At 41.5% G+C, this 19269-nt stretch overlaps 1 protein-coding gene across 2 annotated transcripts in view; it reads right to left on the bottom strand.

The window, feature by feature from the left end:
- Positions 1-19269, bottom strand: part of SPECC1L (sperm antigen with calponin homology and coiled-coil domains 1 like) — a 65221-nt gene that overhangs the window by 41905 nt on the left and 4047 nt on the right. For both annotated transcript variants that reach the window (XM_050318864.1, XM_050318863.1), the window contains exons 2-5: positions 10018-10207; positions 4648-4807; positions 2107-3740; positions 109-316 (exon numbers count right to left, since the gene is read on the bottom strand). In XM_050318864.1, the coding sequence (XP_050174821.1) occupies positions 109-316; positions 2107-3740; positions 4648-4807; positions 10018-10170 (2155 nt within the window). In that variant the 5' untranslated portion in view covers positions 10171-10207. The remainder of the gene's footprint in view (positions 1-108; positions 317-2106; positions 3741-4647; positions 4808-10017; positions 10208-19269) is intronic.

Genomic DNA, 19269 nt, shown 5'->3' with positions numbered 1-19269 from the left:
TTGAATTCAGACATAAAAAAACAAGTGAAAATATTTTCAATATTACAGTGTTCCACTTCAGCTTTTCTTAAATTATCATTTCTCTCAAGAGAAACTCCCCATACTTACTCTCCAAATCAGATATGATGAGATTGTCATGAAGCTTCACAGCCCGATGCTGCTCTACTTCATCCTCCAACTCAAAGATAGTTTCTTTCATGTCACTTCTCTCGGTCTCTTTCTCGTCTAGTTCTGTCCGAAGCTTTTCTAGAGTCACATTGAGATCTTCAATTTGTTTCTTGGCTTCTTCTTGGAACACTCTGTATTCGTCTTCAACCTGAAGAAGAATGTATCTTACCATAACTAAGACAGTTCCATATTAAACACACTTTTAGTTTTGTAGCTGCCACGCTTACAGTGTATTTCTGAAAACAGAAAGGTAGGGGAGAAGTGCAAGCCTTTACCTGTGTATTGTTCTAGTGCAACTATTTTCCTGAGCCAGAGTTAAACTTTTTTATTCCCCAGCTGCTCCAGCAGCAGTGCCCTGCATACAGGTGAGGCAACACCACCATTGTCCCCAGGCTGTGGTTTCACAGCAGCTGATCCAATTTAACACGGGGCTGCCATGGAAAAGGGATGGGGTGGGGGAAACTCTTCACCCTTCCTCTCTCTTGCCAAAAAAGAAAAAGCCTGCTCTCTTCTGTGCATCAGGTTTAGTGCTGGCTGGGCCTGTGTGATGATGGATTCCCTTGACCAAGCAGCAGGTTTCACATCTGTATGTGAGGTGTGTTAGTGAGGTGAAGCAGTTCTCAGAGGAGTCTTACAATTATGTGAATTGAAACAAAGAAAACAAACAGAAGAGGTGGTTGACTTCTCTCCTTCAGGAGCAGGGGGAGAGGCTTTTTTATCCTGCCTCATAAAACTGTAACCTAAGTAACAAGTCACAGGAACATGAACCCAACAGCAAAAACAGGGTGTCAGAAAAACAAAGAAAAATTAGGTCGTGGCTTAGGGTGGGTCAGCACAGGCAGGCACCAAGTTTAATAGAAAAAAATTCCCTGCTTTTAAATCACCTGTTTCAGTGGTTTTTATTTTAATAGCACTCTTCAGCTTTAATTATGAAAATTATTTTATTATTTTTTCATCCCAAATTAAGGTTGATTCTGACGGGCTCGTGATCATGACTAGCATGTTGTTTTGCTGCTAATACAGCAAAGTTCAGACATTAATTGGCATAAATTGTCTCATCAGGAAGATATACCTTTAAATGCATACTTAACATTATTAAATAAATACTATGATTCTAGTTTTTATATTAAATTATAGCTTTTACTAGACATGCCTACTGCATAAACTGGTTATATTTGAGGCAAAACAGCTGGTCTAGAACTAGAAATATGCATTTCAATCCAAAACCCATTCAGCATATAAACTGCTCCTGGATGGATCATTAGTGAAAAAACTATATGCATTTGCCATATCTAATAATAATTGCTTAAAAGCATATCAATATGTTTTGATTTCTTTTTTTAATTAAAACTAAAATATGTATTCAGGAAATTAAATTAAATGCAGTAAAATCTCAGTCTACCTCAAAATTAGTGATTTCTTGACTGGAGAAAGAAGACACTTTTCTGCTTTATTTATCACTAGTTTATTCTGAGTTAATGGAAACAACTTGAATATGCTGAAGCTTCAAAATATTCTCTCAATACCTGTGAAAGGTCCTTCAAATCAACAGCTGGCTTATCACTTCAAACTGATTCCCAGTACTTTCTCAGGGGCATCCCTCTCCCACCAGTTTGGCACTAATTCCTTGAAACTCTTGCAGAAGGCAGCAATTTCAGCGTAAGTTAGCACAGTATCTTAAATACTGTTTCAGTTTGGCCATGTATTTTTAAAAACTAACACAACAGTTACCCTGTAGCTCAAGGTATCCATGTAAAATTTTTTTAAAAGCCCACCATCGTTTTCATCACAGAAGTTGAAAGTAATCAGTCCTAACGCTACCGCAATCCCATTACCCTTGTAATGAACCCTTTACTTCTCAAAGATCTACAGTGGCCAACAATGGGCCATGTGGTGCATGGGATGTTAGAACACAACAGTGTTTCAAACACCACCTACCTTAGCAATAGCATCCTGCAGTCGATTGGCGTCGTTGCGGGTGTGTGCCAGCTCCTCCTGCAGACCGCTGGCCAAGGCCTCTGCTTTCTCCTTGTCCAGCCTGACGCTCTCCAGCAGATCCTGTATGTCTGATTTATCTCCAGAGTTGTGTATTGAATACAACTCAGCCACTTTCTGCTTTTCATGCTCTAACTGAGCCTTCAGCCTGTTCACCTCGATCTGGTCGCTGGCCACCGTGGCTTTGTACTCCTCTAGGGTAGACGCCAGCGCTGTTTTGCTCTTCTGCTCCGACTCAATAATCCGTTCCATGTGGTGATTCCGTTCCTTTAACGCCCCTATCATCTCTTGGGCCTCCTTGTTGTCTTGTTCTGCCATCTTCAAAGTGTTGCTCAAGTGCTGCTGGACACCCAGCAGCTGCTCTCGCTCGAACCGGGCGTTCTCTGCCAGGTCCATGTAACGCTGCTCCAGCTCCATGTAGCGACCGCTTTTCATGTCCTCATCGATCACGTACGAAATGTGGTGCTCGTCTAAAAGGGAACGGAAATACTCGATCTGACGGCTGAAGTGTTCTAACTTGTCACTCTGCTGGCACAAAGATTCCATAAGGATTACTTTTTCCTCTCCAAGCCTTTCGTTCTCGCTGTTCAGCTCTTGGGTTATTTGCTGCAAATCTGCAAGCTCTTGAAGTGTGGCTTGGAGCTCTTCAGCTGTACTGTGTTGGTTCTCTTCCATCTGATGTATCCGTTCTGTCAGACAAGCTACAGACACTTCACTTGCATTGCCACTGCTTCCCTTCCTAGATCTTTCTATACTTGGTACTCCCTCAGACTCTGAAGATGATGGAGCATCTAAAGCATCATCACTTGATGTCAGTGGCTGATAAACTTCACTGCACTCGCTGTCTAAATTATCCATGGAATTACTGTGCTGGTTGTCCATCAGAGTGTTTTCATCCTGACTTAACAAGTCTTCCATCGACCCAGGAGCAGAACCTTCCACTGAGGATGTCAGAGTGCCACCACCATCGCTGTGGTTGCCAGCTGTCATCTCTGGACTCAAAGACTGGTAGCCAAAGAGTTTTTCAGAGTTGTCCAGCCTTTGCTCCAAAGAAAAGCCCAGTGCATTCAGTCTGTCTTTTAACATTCGATTCTCATTCTTCAGCTGGTTGAGCTCTTCTCGGATGGCAGTGTTTTGTTCCTGTAACTGCAGCAGTGTAGACTCCACATCAGTCGGCTGATGGACAACAATGGCCTCTTTTTCTTCAGATTTTTCATCACCTTCAAGCTGATCTTCGTGGAGTCCCAGCTGAGCCCTCATATCCCTCAGCTCGTTTCTCAGGTGCAAGATTTCCACATCTTTAGTTTTCGCCAACGTCAGGAGATCGTTCACCTTGGCTTCCAACGCAGCTTTGTCGCTGATTTGATTGTCTGACTTGGACTTGCTCATGCGAATGTCCGACTCGGGGTTGGTGCGGCTGCGCGAGCGCTTGGCCAGGACGGCGTCGTTGGCGCCCTGTCCCGCCAGAGGCAGCTTTTTGCTCTGGCTCAAACGGGAACGATCGCGGATTCTCTCTCGGGAAGAGCTTGACTCTTTATTCCCAGATGAAGTGCTACGCTTAGCTGTGGAACTGGAACCTGTACGTGTTTTGAAAGTGAGGAACATGAATTCAACATTCAGTGCCTGTCATAGAACACTGTGTGTTTTCTACCAGTAATACAGCAGTTCGTTTTCTGAATCTCAGTAGTAAACACATTTCACAGAACACATTTACAGTAAACAATTTACAGCAAACATGAACCAGGGCAGCTAGATTTTAACTGAAAATGAGTTAGACCTTGAAGTTTAATATCTTTAAGTTTCTTTTTTTCTGTCTTCAACAGCTTCTGATAAACTGTGCAAAAACTGCAGCAGTGCTATCCTATGACTTCAAAATTGTCTCTCTTTTCACTAGATTTGAATGAAAGCTTTTAAGTGATGAATGTTATGATTCCTCCAAATGAAAGTTAAGGTTTTCTACACTTCCTCATTGCATAAAGATGAGGACAGATTATTACTACTTTATGTCCAGATGCTTTACAGCTCTACTGAATTCAGCATTTCTGAATCCAAAACACAGCAATAAAAGGCAAGTCACATTTCCATCCACACTGATAACACACCAAATGATTTCACTTTTCTGAACAGTTTCTGAAAGCTCTCTTACTTTATTTCTACAAAGCAATACCAAGTATCAAAATGTTCACTGCAAAAAGTGATCTTGAAGATTTAGTGCTTGTATCATGGATTCTTTTCAGAAAAATATATGATTCTCTAAATGAATTATATTATCTAGTTTTATATAGTAGTTGCATAATCAGTTCTGAAAAAATTATAAAAAACACTGTCCACAAAAGCAATTACATTATTAAAAACAGGAAAAGGTGTGTCATTTGACCATGGCATTACTGACCACTTCATTAGGCAGCCTGCACCCTCGATACATAATATGAAAATAAAAACCCACCCCAGCTACCATCTTTAAGGATCCATATATCCATTTACCTGCAATAGTTTTGGGTTTATTTTCCAGAGTGTTCATGGCTGTCCCTGGGGCTGAAGATGCTGTTGATACACAAGTGTTCTTCTTGGCCTTGACACCATTGGTCATTGTCACTCCACCACCGCCAGCCATCCCCGCTAAGAGGTCATCGTTACTCTTAGTCTGAAAGAAAGGGAAGAAGCAGCTTTAAGGCAGCTGACTGAGGAGTCTGCCCAGCCAACAGTTCTTCTGTTAAAGATTCCATCAGTTTAAAAAGTACATATTTGACTAGTCATGTGTCTGGGCAAGAATGTTGAAAAGTATAACTGCACATATGAGTGACCATAGAAACGGAGACTCCTCTCTCTCAGGCAAAATTCTTAATTCTTAATAATAAGGAGGAAAAAAAAAGAATTAAAGCACAGTAACACAACATAGTGTAAAGCTTCTCAATTTTGACTGAAAGTTTGCTTATCCATAAAAATTATGGCAGTTCTTAGATAATTAAACCACCAAATACTAGGAAGTTAGTATAATGTCCATAGAATATGGTGAAATGTTTTCTGGTGGATAAGTTCACAACAAAAAGCTCAAATCAAAGAACAACAAAAATCAATCCAACACTAGCAAAATACCTTTTCTAGCTCAAAATACCATGCTACAAATTGCTAGAAATTAGGACAGTATTCAGAGGCAGCAGCAAAGCCACTCTTCAACATCTATCCTGCCTAGTTCTCATGCTCTTTGCTAGACACTCTCAGAGATGGCATATTTGGTTAATGGACTTTTCTTCTCACCTCATATGATCGTTACTGAAAATACTGAGCCAGCAGAGCTGCCCGGAATGTGACAGAGCAGTAAGCCCAGGATTCTCAACAACCAGACTCCCAAACAGAGCATACATCTTTCACAATAAAGCGAACTCTAAAAATACTAAGCTCTTGAGCATTAATTGGCAGACATTACACTCTTTAAAATGCAGTTTTTCACATGGTGAAACAATCAAAATATGCTCAACATTTTTCCCGTTATATGGGCAAGAAAATTAAAAGAAAACAGCTGTGTTAGTAGCATTCCTTGAGTAGCTGTATTATGCAGCTGCATAACACATTTGAACTCTCATCCACCATCCCAGCTAAAAGCTGGTGCTTAGGAATTAACCAGTTGCTTTACATCATGACTTTCAAATTCTGCAGGTTTACAACTTACAGCTCCCACAGATATTCATGTTAAAAACTATATTCCAGACATTACAATTCTCTATATTAAGAATGAAGGTACACTTGCTTAATTAAAAATGTAGTTGCATGTCACTCTCTTCTAGTCTCTTCTTGCAAGTGCAAATTTCAGAACATTTAGGAACATTCATCACAACACTGTGGAAAGGGCATGGATGGGATCTGTGCCATTTACAAAGAAGAGCAGCTGCAAAACAAAAGGGAGCTCAGGAAGGGAACATATTTGCTCTGCATGCAGTTGACAGAAGCACAGAAAATTTACAGACAGAAACATATATTTGCAGGGGTAAAAATCTTCTAAGGACAAGAACGCTTTTATTGAATCCTGAAATTGTATAACCTTCAAAAAAGGTTTATAAAAGGCTGTAAGAAAACACATTTCTCTGAGGATCTGGTCTGGTGTGCATCTAAGCTTGTTTTCTGCTGTGAAAAAGCCACTGTTGCTCTATCCTGCTGCTCTCCATGTGTTCCACACTGTGCTGTGCAAACAAGGCTTTCCAAAGGGCTCCTTCCTCCCAGGAGCCAGATCAGCTCCTTGGTCTGCCATGTCACATCCACGCGAACAGCAGAGGCAGTGGAAGGACCAACAGGAAAGAAAAATGTTGGAGGGCTGCAAAACCCACAAAGCCCACCCTGTTCCTGTGGGGAGAGTGGGCTGAGCACAAACTACTCATGTACAGCAATCCCCCGTCAGCCTGGGACCTAATCAGATTTTGTATCTAATCTAAGCTAATTTTGGGGGCATGGGGCAAGAAGGGGGCAAACAACCCTGTGCTGCAGCTGTCACCTACACTGAGGCATTATAAAAAGGCACAGAACAGTCATTTTCTGTTTTGCTGCTGAATCTGCCAACGTGACAGTTCAAATGGACTATTAACTGTCAGCATTTCTACCCTGTTGAAAGGGTGGGGAAATTAGATTAAGCTTTTAGACACTTATAGTACAAGTACATGTTATCAAGCCAAATAGGTCAAGATGTGACTCAGCTTGAAGAAAAAAAAAAAAACTACGTAAAATACACACTTTCAGACATTAGTCATCTCCAGTCCTTGCTGAACAAAGGAATTTAAGACAGCCATTCTTTTTCTGACTTACCCATAAACTATTTCTGGTGTAGGTTGGAAGGCACTGCCTCCTCTGCAGCCAATTAGTAAACACTTTCTCAAAGCCGTAACACTATACTCTTGGCAAAGGAAACTATTTAGCAAAGCTTTGGAAAAATTACAAACCAGCAGCTCTCTCCTTAATGCTCCACAATAGCAACTGTTCTTGACTTTTAAAATCAAAGTATTTTTGTAGCCTATCTTTTCAGTTGAAGCAAAATTAATGCTGTATGTTTACTAAACAGCTTTTTCCCATTTACTGAAAACTGTGCCATCCTGTTTAGCATTAAAACTCCTACAATAAAATATGAAAAATTAGAAAACAACATAATTAGAAATGCTCATCCAGACCTATTTTGATTTTCTACATAAAAAACCACTTTACAATTATACAATTCATATTCTGTTTTCCCCCTCACAACTTGCAGTGCAATGAAACTTGAATAATTGCCTGTACAATTCATTTCATCTTTGTTTCTCAACATGTATGTCCTATTTACTGTGTCTCATTCAAATCCCTTTATAGATATAATTATTCCAACCTAGGATTTTCTTTGATGATTTCTGTTGCTGCATTTGAGTTTTTCAAACATCAAACTTCACAACCATCTGTAATTAAGCCACTGCATTTTGCAAACAGAATAGACACATGAATACTGGAAACACATTCTGATTTTTAATATTCAAATATTGGTCTCCAAGTCCTGGCTTTTCAGGGACACTGGATTTTGCAATTCTTCTGAAGTACAGCTGCTTTCTAATTACAGCTGGGAGTGTGGGCAGGATCACAAGCTCATTAGCTGAAGAAGTCGAAAAATAATGAACTTAAAAATAAGAACGCATTATTTGTAGGGTACTTTTTGACAGATTAAAAACCAGAAGCGGCTGGCAGTTAACACTGCACTGAAATAACGTGTGGGGGGGGTTGGACATTTGAACGAGTCCCGGGCAGAGCGGGGACAAAAAGCTCCAGCGAAGGAACCGACCAAGGGCACTCGGAAGCAGCCGGACAACAGAGCCTGGTACGGGCCCAGCCGCACACCAGGGTGGGTCTCAGTTTCTTCCTGTGCTTCCATTGTCCACACACGGTGACAGCTCCACAAAAAAAGGACAAATCTGTGGAACAACGTGCAGTGAAAGAAGCCCACCCAAAGCTGAAGGTATGACCGTAGTTGTGTCACGAAGGGGATACTATAATTACACAATAATTTTCAATTTTGCAACATTACTGCTGACTGAACTAAAGTTGTTACAGTACTACAAGTGAGTATTTCTACTCCTTAACAATGGTCTGTCATTCAATATCCAACTCAAAGGACTGAATTAATCAGTAAGCTGTTGCAATTAAAGCTATTTAATGCCAGGTTTTTTTTTTGGTCATGGAATATGAAGTGAAATTCAGAACACGCCAATTCACCAACTTTAAGAGAATATCCTACAACCACAATGAGGAAAACAATATGCCAAATGTTTCATCAACAGTATCAAATATAAAACTATACCAAAAATTATTTGAAAAATAATATGACTTTTATTGATACTTCTTTCAAGCCAGTAATTATAAATGTGATTTGTCAGTACCAGTAATCTCAAAAAAACCCACCACAAAAAACTAACTCAGTTATACAAGTATGGAACACTCAGAAAAGATAAGATTCATCATTAGTATGAAGTCACACAGTTGGCACAACAGCAGCTTAACAAGTAAAAGGCATCCAACTGTATGAGTAAGCCTGGCTGTAACATAAACCTGAGATAAGTCTTAGTAATTAAGAGAAAAATTTTCATTGTGCCTCGACCATACAGTTGTCAAATTCTAATCCCACACCCAAACATAGCCAGAAGTGTTACTAATGTAAGAAAAATTGTGAAAGCATACTGGGTCAAATATGTTTAGTGTTAGATCATCCTCCTCCTTTATCTCCCTGAGAGGTATGACATAAGAAACTTGATAACTAAACTACAAAGGACTTTTGTTTCCATATTCTATGAGAGGTTTCCAAAAATATAAAGTAAGTAGTGTCAACAAGCATCAGAAGATTATTTAAAGTTAAGAAAACTGCAAGATATGTTGAGTGATGGAAGAAAGGAGGGGCACTGGGAGGAAACCTCACTGAAACCTGGCTTGCCAGTTCATCAGCTGAAGTATTAACCATTCTTCCGTAAAAGAAAAGGAAGAAGAGAAAGGGAACACACCTTCTGACTTCAGTAATCCTGCAGAGCTGTTAGAGAGACACCATTTCTTTAATTTTAGGTCTTTATTTGCCAGGTATTTAAATGGCCTCCCTGCTTTCCTGTGTGCCAGTGACGGTGGGTCAGGTCCCAGCTCCTTGTCCTGCTCTTTTGCTCCAGGAGAGCAGCAGCACAGCACAGCACTGCACACTGGGCTGCAGAGAGGAAAAGGAGCTGGATGCAGCCCTGTGTCCATGCCAGGAAAAGGAGGCAGAGCAGGCATGCTCATCCAGCCAGCCCAGCTGTGGGTGCTCCCAGGTGAACGCTCCACACCAGCACACCTCAGTACGTCTGATTCTCCTTGTTTGTTGAAAACCAGATGCTCCTACATCCACTGCCCTGTTTTGCTAATACATGAGAAAACCTCTACCTTTGAACTTGTTCTGGGGGCAAGAACCAACTTGTGAAAATTCAGCTCAAGCAGTCCTTCACACAAAGCAAAGGCCAAAACAGCCAGAAGAATTCAGCTGCACTGCCCTGACACGGATCACTGATACTAAAAGGTTCTCATGTTAGATATCCCCTTAGTTGTTTTTTCAGAATTAGTAAATAACTCTTATCAAATCCCATTAGTCACTGACACACCATTCAAGCAGAACACGACACTATTAATAACATCCATCAGAACCCAAATTCCACTCTGCCCCTTCTGCAGAACAGCCAAGTTCTGCACAGAATATGGCTCCAAAATAGAGCACAAATGACACACCAGATCCTATCACCCTGCCCAGTGCTGGGTGCTATCCAGATTCCCTTCAGCTACCCCCGTAAAAACCCTCGAGTCTAAACTGCACTAAAAGAATGTTCTACCGGTTATTACCTTCAAAAGAGATGCCGATGTCCCAGTTTTGGAGAGTTTTGTTACTGCAGACACTGAGGAGCCGTTTTCTGGTTTGGCTTTTTCAGTTGTTTGAGTTTTATTTACTCCAGGCACTTTGGGCACTGAGCCAACACTCCTGCTTGCTTTCTTCATTCTGGGCTGTCTGTTTATGATGCATTTACAAACAAATCTACAAGCAGAAAGAAAGACATTTTAAATACAAAATACAGATGAAAAGCCATGTCCTTTTTTTTTTTCTTTTATTGCTCCATAATGCTCTATTTAAGACCAGAAGTCCAGAAGAGCAGCAAAGACTACAAATTAGAGCCAAACAGAATGCATGTGACTGACCAATGGTTTTTGCCTTTTTCTAAAAGGAATTTTTACCAAGGACTAAGCACTTCCTACAGCTCCACTCCAAATTATAATTATTTTTTTTTAGTTCTCGTTCCACGGATGGCACTGAACCGAGGATATTTTATAAGTGACCCATGTTGCTGAGTTCACTCGTTAGCCAGAGACAGAGGCTTATTAGGGAGCAACGATCTGTATTTCTGACTGCGGGAAGGAAAACACCGTGGGAGGATTCAGCCAACAGCCTGACTACCAACAACACTGGGTCTGAGAAAAGATTACCACCAGCTTTGATAACCACAGTGCTGAGAGAGTAACAGCAGTCTCAGAGGTTATAAAAACATTAAAAAGTTTTCTGTAAAAAAAAAAAAATTAAAAAAAGTTGAAAAATTCAGATTCCATGAAACAATTTCTTATTAAAAATCACATTAATAAACACACGGAATGTTACAGAACTTAATAGGAGTCATGTGATTACAAGTGTTATCCCTGAGAAGAAACCAGAAGTAGCCCCACTGGGTTCCAAAGCCTGCAGGCAGGACACTCCTGCAGCTTTGCCTTCATGTTTTATCCAACGGCAGGAAACTGCCAGTACTGTCATTCCACCCAGGAGCACACAGAGGAGAGTACAGAAAACAAAGCTGACTTTACCCAAACCAGGATTAACCACAGCAGACCCAAACACTGCAGTTATCACCACTGCTGCTAATTCTGGAAGATGACTTAAGAAAGAGTGGACTGGCAGAAGAACTGCCATAATTTGAAGCCCTGACTACCAGAAAGACCAGACACTTCAGGATCTTCTTCCCTCTTTGCAACTGGCAGCTGTTTTCTTCACCTCCCCTGAGTCAGAAGACATAGGATAGAAGATTAAGAGATGAAACTTCCCCTCCTCCCTTTCAGTCTTACAGAATCCAGGTGGAAATAAGTGATCAGGTTTATCTGAGCCCAATATCCTGCAGCTGATTAGAAACATGAAACACATCTAGTTGTTTCCATCTCTCAAAAACTGAAGCATTTCAAAGGCACGAAAAGCAGACTGATGACTGCATGCACGAGACACCCGACACAGCACCACCGTGATCAGAAGTACTAATTCAGCCACCAAAATTAACACATACCCTCACACACACTCCTCCCTCCCCATCACCTCAGCTGCACACAAGCATATTTCAATTCTGGCTTTGACAAAACTCGGGAAAGCTCCAGGAGTTTTGCCTCCTCAGATCCCCAAGTACTGTTAAACAGAAGCAACAGGAAGTTTCATTTTAAGACGCTGAAAATATTTGTTTATATCTTCCAGCTTCCCTTTAGCCCTGAAAGCCTGTGTGAACAGATAGAGAAAACTTTGTTTGCTGTTGCAGTTTCATCATCAGAATGTCAAAAATGCACCAGTCCTGCCATATGGCTACTAGTAATCAGAATGCCTTCACAGCACATTAAATAACCGAGAGATAATTTGAAATGAGACACTCCTAAGAAAACCAAAACCCAAACCAGAAAAGCCCCATGAAGGCAATATGTTTGCTATACACACATAATATTAAGTGGTACAACTGCCTACTTGATTCCAGAAGCAGATGTTCATGTTTACAGGTAGGACTAAGTTGCCACACTTACATTTCTTGCCCTTTTCATGTTTACAAGTCAAACAATTCGTTGTGCTTTTGATCTTATTCAGTTGAAAACTAAAACTGAGGAGACCAAAGAGGATAAAGTTTAGTAAAACTGGCCTCATTACTATTGAATGGAATTTTGATGTTCTACAGACACAGCTAAAGTTGCCCATAGCATGCCTGAGAAATAATCAAATGCCTTTGCAGTGCAGTCTGTTAAGAAGCCGAGTGCATTGGAGAAATTACCCCAAATCAAAGTTACACACTTCCAATAAATCCAGTAAACCAGACCCATAGCTTTGTGGCAGCTCTCAGAGTGAGAAGATCAGTGCTCCAAGGAAGGTCAGGGGACTGGCAGTGATATGAGACATTTGGGCAGAGCCTGGCAATCTGCACAGAGCAGGAGCTGCAGCTGGCATGGAGACATCCAGCAGTGGTCACTTGCAATACCCATTTATCAAGCCTGTAGAGCACATCCATGGAGGCTGACACACCTCAAAGCACGCCAGACACAGCACAGAGGATCTCTGCATGCACAGTGAACACATTTGGGATGTGCTGGTTACAGCCAGTGAGACAGTAACAGAACCCACAGGATGCCCAGTCCAAAAGAAGTGCAGGCTAAGGTTGGCTTTTACAGCCCAAACCGTTTATACTCTTATCAAAGTATCACAGGGGTCAGCAGGGACAAGACTGTGGGAACTGAAAGGTTTCTCATCCATAATGAATTTCTTAAAAATGCTTTTTCAGAAGCTTTTCCTGAAAACGTGCCCCAGTATTGGTTCAACAGCAACTGCAGAGCACAGTGATGTAAACAACTGAAACTCAATAATGTAAGCCAAGGATAATCCTCATGTTTCATCACAGCATTACTTCAAAATATCCACACATTTGACACTGAAAAACACTGGGTTTGATTTACTGAAACTCAAAGGTAGAAACCCCTTTCCCGAAATTTCAAGGATACACGGAGGACAAGCAGGGTTAGCTACCACTATTCCTGTGGGGTTTTTTCCAGAGAAAATAAGCTTTAGTAGCTACTTTCCTACTGAAACAAGATGTGTAATTATAGTTTAGAAATCATACAAATGGGTCACACAACTTAAAATAATGACAAGACATTAATTAGCATTACAGGTTTTAAAAGTAGCTGCTCACTAAGACTCCTAAAGTGAATTTATGACCTCTCTGTGCCAACTTTTCCCCTCCTGCCTTCTGCAGGAAGGAAAAGAGAGAAAACATCCATATTGTTGGATTTGAAGTGGAAAAAGCCCAACTTCACCCAGTTCCTCAAAAGGCAGGTATGGCAGATAAAGACTATCTCTGTGCTTAGGAAGACCCAGTATTAGGAATCAACAATAATCTTGTCTCTGCCTAACACTAAATCTTAAAACAAGAAATAAAATGCTTTCTAGCCAAAGGAAGTTTTCTGAAGAATAACACAGAGCACTAACAATACAAATGAGAACTAAAACTTTATTTCACTATTGTTGTAAAAAGAAAATAGTGCATATAAAACTGTAGTTTATGTTTTGCCCTAGGGAGAAAGGAATTACTGAAGATTTCCTTTCCCTTTACACACACTTCCTCTCACCTCAAAAAGAAAAAAAAGAAGGAAAATAAATCCAAAACAAAACAGAAATTTACCAAAAAAATCAGAAGAAAATAAGCAAAGTAAAAGAAGTAAAAGAAGTAGAAGAGTAAAAGAAGCTTAACTAAAAGGTTGCAGTGTCAGAGTTGTAACTGCATTAGACAGTCAAGAGTGACTTTTGGAGGTCCCTCATATCACACTGCTAAACAAAATACTCATCTATCAACACCCACAAGACATTACTGGGAAACATTTGATTAATGCCAGCACAACGGCATCAATTACAAAATTAATCAGAATGGGAGAAAGCCAAAACAATCCCCAAACATCAGACAGAAAGACTGCATTCCTGAGCTCAAATGTAACTGCTCCCTCTAACCTGTACCCTTTGCCGGCCGTCTCTCTTTCCACAGCACACATAGTCCAGGGGCCGGCAGGACCTCGCTCCGGAGGGTGCTCTCCCTGCTCTGAGCACGATGTGAAACCAGCCCTGCACTTTATACCAGCTGCAAAAAACAACTGCATAAATAATAATTTAAAAGTGTTTTGCCCAATAGCACAGCTCTGCTTGTGACTGTAAACTGATATGATACATCCACCCAGCCAGCATGCAGAGCTTTCGGCGTTGCTCTTTACAACCCTGGGCACTGAAACAGGGCAGGGAGGGGATGATTTCTTACTGTCATTATTTTAATCTCATCCATTATTTACTAGACTTGTTCATGATAATATTGCTGTCACAAAAGTAAGGCTCAATTACAAGAGTACAAAGAACAGTTTCCCATGCCCTGGAAGGAGAGAGAGGGGGTTAAACACCAAAAGTATTTTTTGCCGTTGGTTGAAAATACAAGGTATCAACAGGCATTAGGCAGTTTTACCTACCAAAAATTGTGAATTCTTAAGAAAATTATCATTTTGGAATTATCTTCTAAGAGACTCAGGAAAATAGAAACAAGTGATCTCTTAAATCTGACAATACTGAGCACTTCTGAAAAATCAAACACCCGAATTACAGAAGAAAACAGAAATACATCTAAGAGCAATGGAGTCGCTACACTTTCACTCTCTATTTGTACAAATTCTTTGGTTTTGATATATTCAGGCTGACAACTTTGCCCAAATAATTAGGGAATGACGTTTTTAGGTCACTAAAACAGTCCCGAAAGGCAGAAAAGTGAAGAAAAGATTACAAAATACAGTCTCTTCAACCCCCTGGAAAACAGATTCAAAACTGCCCTGAGTCTCTGCAGGCAAGACAGAATGGCCACCAAAAACTTAATATCAGGGATATGAAACAAGCTACATTATAAGAGACAGAGTTCTCTACAGTTATAAAACTTTCAGCCTGCAAGCTGCACAAACACTCTACTATGATATCTCTTGCTCCATAATTCCAAAAACATAACATATTAACCACTGGATTGCAGAAGTCCAGAGCAAACAAACAGTGCATTTCTTTTAGTGCTGAAGATCAAGACATCAGTTTTACAGACTTGAAAGGGTGCTGATGGTAGTGGGTAATTTAAGATACCAAGGACAACAGGAAAGAGCACAAGAATCACAGAAGACCCTTATGAGACCAACTGGGCAATATAAACAGCAAATAAAACTAAATATAGGTAAACACAGTACAATCTATCTCCTGGGGAAAAGCAACCTCAGCTCAGACATAAATGTGCTCTCAGCATTCTCAATATTGCTCAGCAAGACTTCAGTGTTTTGATTCACAGCTTCATTAAACTATCAGTACAGGAATTATTAAAGAAACAAACTGACAATGAACCATAAAACAGAAATATCACACTCAACAAATCAATTTTTTGCCCATCGACCCACACTTTAATTGCAATGTGCAGTTTTGGTCTCTCAACCTCAAAAAAAAAAAGTTTTTTATAGATCTGAAAATGATCTTATTATTGCCCCTTGCTGGATCAAAGGTATGTGATGGCTCCATGAGACATCTCCCAGGGAATATGACAGAAGCTTATCAAATCTGCAGTGGCATCGAGAAGGCAGACTGGGAGTGGCTGTTAATCATCTCTTCCAGTACTAAAGCTAAGGACCAACAAATGAACTCAGAGTCAGGTTCAAAATAAAAAAAGTGAGTATTTTTTATGCAGACTGAGAAAATGCTGTGGCTGCATGAAGTGTAAGGGAAGGGAGAGACTGGACATGAACGAGGTAGAGAAATTCCCTAATGGATGCTAAATAGCTGAGCACAAAGGGCTCAGAAACCCCTCTGAGCCAAAACTAATTGCAGGGTGGGAAAGCAGTCAGGGTGGGAGGGAAGGCTTTGGTTTGGGGATTTTTCCCTAAGGCATCTGCCCACAGCTGCAGCCAGAGCCAGAGCACCAGGTGGGCTGGATCCCTGTGCCAGCGTGGGCAGTGTCTGCCACAAAACACATCTACACACAACTGTGTGCTGCAGCACAACTTACGTGCAGCACACGGGGGCTGCACCTCTGGAACAGCTGCAGGTTGTTATTTAGAGAGGAAAGGCCTGCCTTTTACTTTCTGTCTTAAATTCAGAAGAGCTTGTACAGTTTCCCATCACAACTTGTGTAATTACAAAAAGAGGAATTCTGCATTCAAGTTACATTATCTATCCACTGTTTTCAAGCCACATTTGCTACTGTTACTTTTCTTTTAAACAGAAGGAAGGAGAGACCAGAGCTTTGGTCAGGAATTGGCCGTTACACACCTAAATTTCTCTACTCCTTCTTTGGAGAAAACTTCAGAGCTGCAACTGCTGCGAGCAATGTGTGGCCGTTGCAATACTTAACATTCCAGACAAGTGACAGGAACACTTACAGAAGAACCCCCAAATTCACAAACTGTGCTCTAAAAGCCTTTTCATAACAAAATTAAATTATGAAGTCTTGTTTTCGAGCTCCTACTTCAAACAAATGCTATTTCAAACCACTGCCAAGGAAAGAAAAAACAACTGTTCATCAACCAGCACAGGGAAACTGTTCCACAAGCAAGGGGAGCCCTGTCCATAACTCGGTCTCAGCACAAGCTTCCACAATGACTGCACCTTCAGAAGACTGGTTTTTTTAATTACAGTTTTGAACAATGGAGGAATAGACCAGGTGAATCTCTACCTTCCTGGTATTCATCATAAAGGTGATTAAAAAATATGCTACATAGGATCAGTACCTGTAGAATGCCCATTAACCATGGCTGCTCACACTACAGACCAGAATACCATCCACATCACTATTAAATAGGCTTGTTTCACTGGTGTTGATAACACCATCATTTTTCACTCCTTTTGTTAAATTTCACATTTGCATCCAAATTTTAAGCCATGCACTAACAGAGGAGGCAATATCCACCTATTTCCTGGAGAGCAATTGCACCTCTATGTCAGATTTTACATGCTTAAACAAACGTTAGCAGAAACATCAGCCTTGTCTGTAAAACCCTTAGGTTAATATTCCATTAAAACACAACCAACTCTTACACTGACACTGTAGGTTTTCTAGGGAAAAAAAGACATCTTGACACACTAAACTTCCCAGCCAAAGGACTGGTCAGCTTTAACTACAAAATCCAGCAGTTTAAAAAGGTGATGCTTGGTCAGTTAACCACATTAACTGGAAGTGCTGTTAACTGTAATTCCAAGCATGTTCCAAGCAAGAGTCGTTACAAAAATCAATAGCTCTCCAGTTACAAAGGTGTATTTAGTGTCCTATAACCTTAAGTATTCCTCAACCAAAGTCCACTGCACACATGGCAATTCTCCTTGCACTGGCAGGGAAGTACTTTCAAAACCAGCCACGTCAATTTTAAGACCAGGGGACTTGGCAGAAGAGCACAAGCAAAGGTGTAGGACTAACACAGCAGCTTCCCTCCATCCCAAAGGGACCTGCCCAGCACACAACACTTCACTGCAATGCATTCTCTGGAGCACAGCTGTTCCCAGAAGTGCTGCCTAGAGGAGGTCACCAGCGGTGGCCTTCTCCCTTTGGTCCATTGAAAATGTGGTCAGCTGAACTCTGGTATCAACAACTGCAGCAAAAGCTTCTGCTGCAACAAGTTCCCAGGGAGCAGAAAGGCAGGTGGCTCCCATGGTGGAGAGGGGGACAGAGAAAGGACGTGCAATGTGGTATTTCAGGAGCCAGGCCAGCGGCTCCCAGCACATGGGTATTACAGGTAAAACCTGTAAGATTAGTGAAGAACTCTGACTGGGTCTCACGTTCATCCAAAACACTGCATCAGATCTTCACCTCGTGCAAAATCCAAACACCCCAAATCCTGACACCAGGATGGTTACAGTGACAAATCTTACCAGCAGCTGACCAACATACTGTCAACTTGAGGACTTTCTACTGCCTGGATTTCTGGAGCTGGGGAGTGACTGGGTGCTCACTATGTCCACTCCACCACCAACCTGGTCTGGCAACATTCTTGAAGGCATTGCAACAAAAAAAAACCCAGAGAACAGGAGAAGCATAAAGAAATGCATTCCCTGAGGACCTTCCCAGGTCTCAGGTGCTTACAGCTCTGGGATTCCCAGCCCCAGGATGGACCATCCTGGGCTCAGCTGCACCAAGAGAACAGCATGAATGGGAATGGCCCATCCACAAGTCAGTCTCACTAAGGCTGGGGAAGGGAAGTGCCTGCTGGGGATTGCTTAAGCCAGTCATGAAAATAATTTAATTGTACCCTGCCACCAAAAGAGGCAGTCCCAGCCCTTCCTCGGTCCTCTCCCTTCTTCCCAGTCTAGAGATCACAGCTCATTTCTGATGAGTTGGTCTTTCAGTCAGATCAGGACTGATCTGACTCACCTTCTAATTGCTAGATACTATGCAAAGGAAGCAGCGGGACTGGGAACTGGGAACTGGGAACAAGAAGGAAATCTCATCCTTTCAGAGACAGTGAAGCCCCAAACTCGTTTGAATTCGGTTTCAGGCTATTGGACACTCAGCAACAGCCCTGCTTTGAATGAACCTCTTACCCACCACCCACCGCTCCTTCCTGAGCCACACTATCCTGGCATGGGACACAGACGAACTGTGTTATTTTTAAGCAACCAACACATGATACTCCAGGGTGCTGAGGGGTCTGAAAACTGGCTATCTATGGGTATGAATTCCATGCTCTGACCCACCTGTCCTCACCTCCAAGACCTGTCAACAGCACACTCATACTTAGTTTAAAATCTGTCAGCCTTGGCAGACAGAGAAGAGACAGAGCCACATGCAAATCGTTCCTAAATACCCTGGTATCATCAAGGGAGGAGCTTTTACCTGCCCCAGTGTGGAAGCCCAAGGACATACATTTGAGTCATACAGGAGACCAGTCCTTGGGACAGGCTGGAGAGGTTCCCATCTGCTGACAATTTTTTTTTCTCCCCCAGGACAAAGGGTAAGACACTGTCTGTCTTCCACAATTTTATTCTGAGCCTTCCAGAAAAGGGTGAATAACTAACCAGTTCATGGAGCTGCTGTTTCCCTGGACAGTTGGGCTGTTGGAGCAATGCAGGACTCCACATGGGATGGAGCCTGGGAAAGCACTAAAGCCCAGTAAGGCATCCCTAACTGATGTGGCTGCTGATGTGCTGATATCCCCATGGAATGCCAAGTGCCTAACTAACTCTTTAGCACCATCCATTGTGAAACACTTTTAAAGTATTTCTTTGAGGAGCTCCTACATCTCCAGGTTTCTTGGTGAGCCTTTGATGTT

The sequence above is a fragment of the Myiozetetes cayanensis genome, unplaced genomic scaffold, assembly GCF_022539395.1.
Source record: "Myiozetetes cayanensis isolate MyiCay16 unplaced genomic scaffold, myiCay2020 scf21, whole genome shotgun sequence".
NCBI lineage: Eukaryota > Metazoa > Chordata > Aves > Passeriformes > Tyrannidae > Myiozetetes > Myiozetetes cayanensis.
The sequence above is the reverse complement of the archived record's forward strand: the minus strand, read 5'-3'. Positions and strand labels throughout refer to the sequence as shown.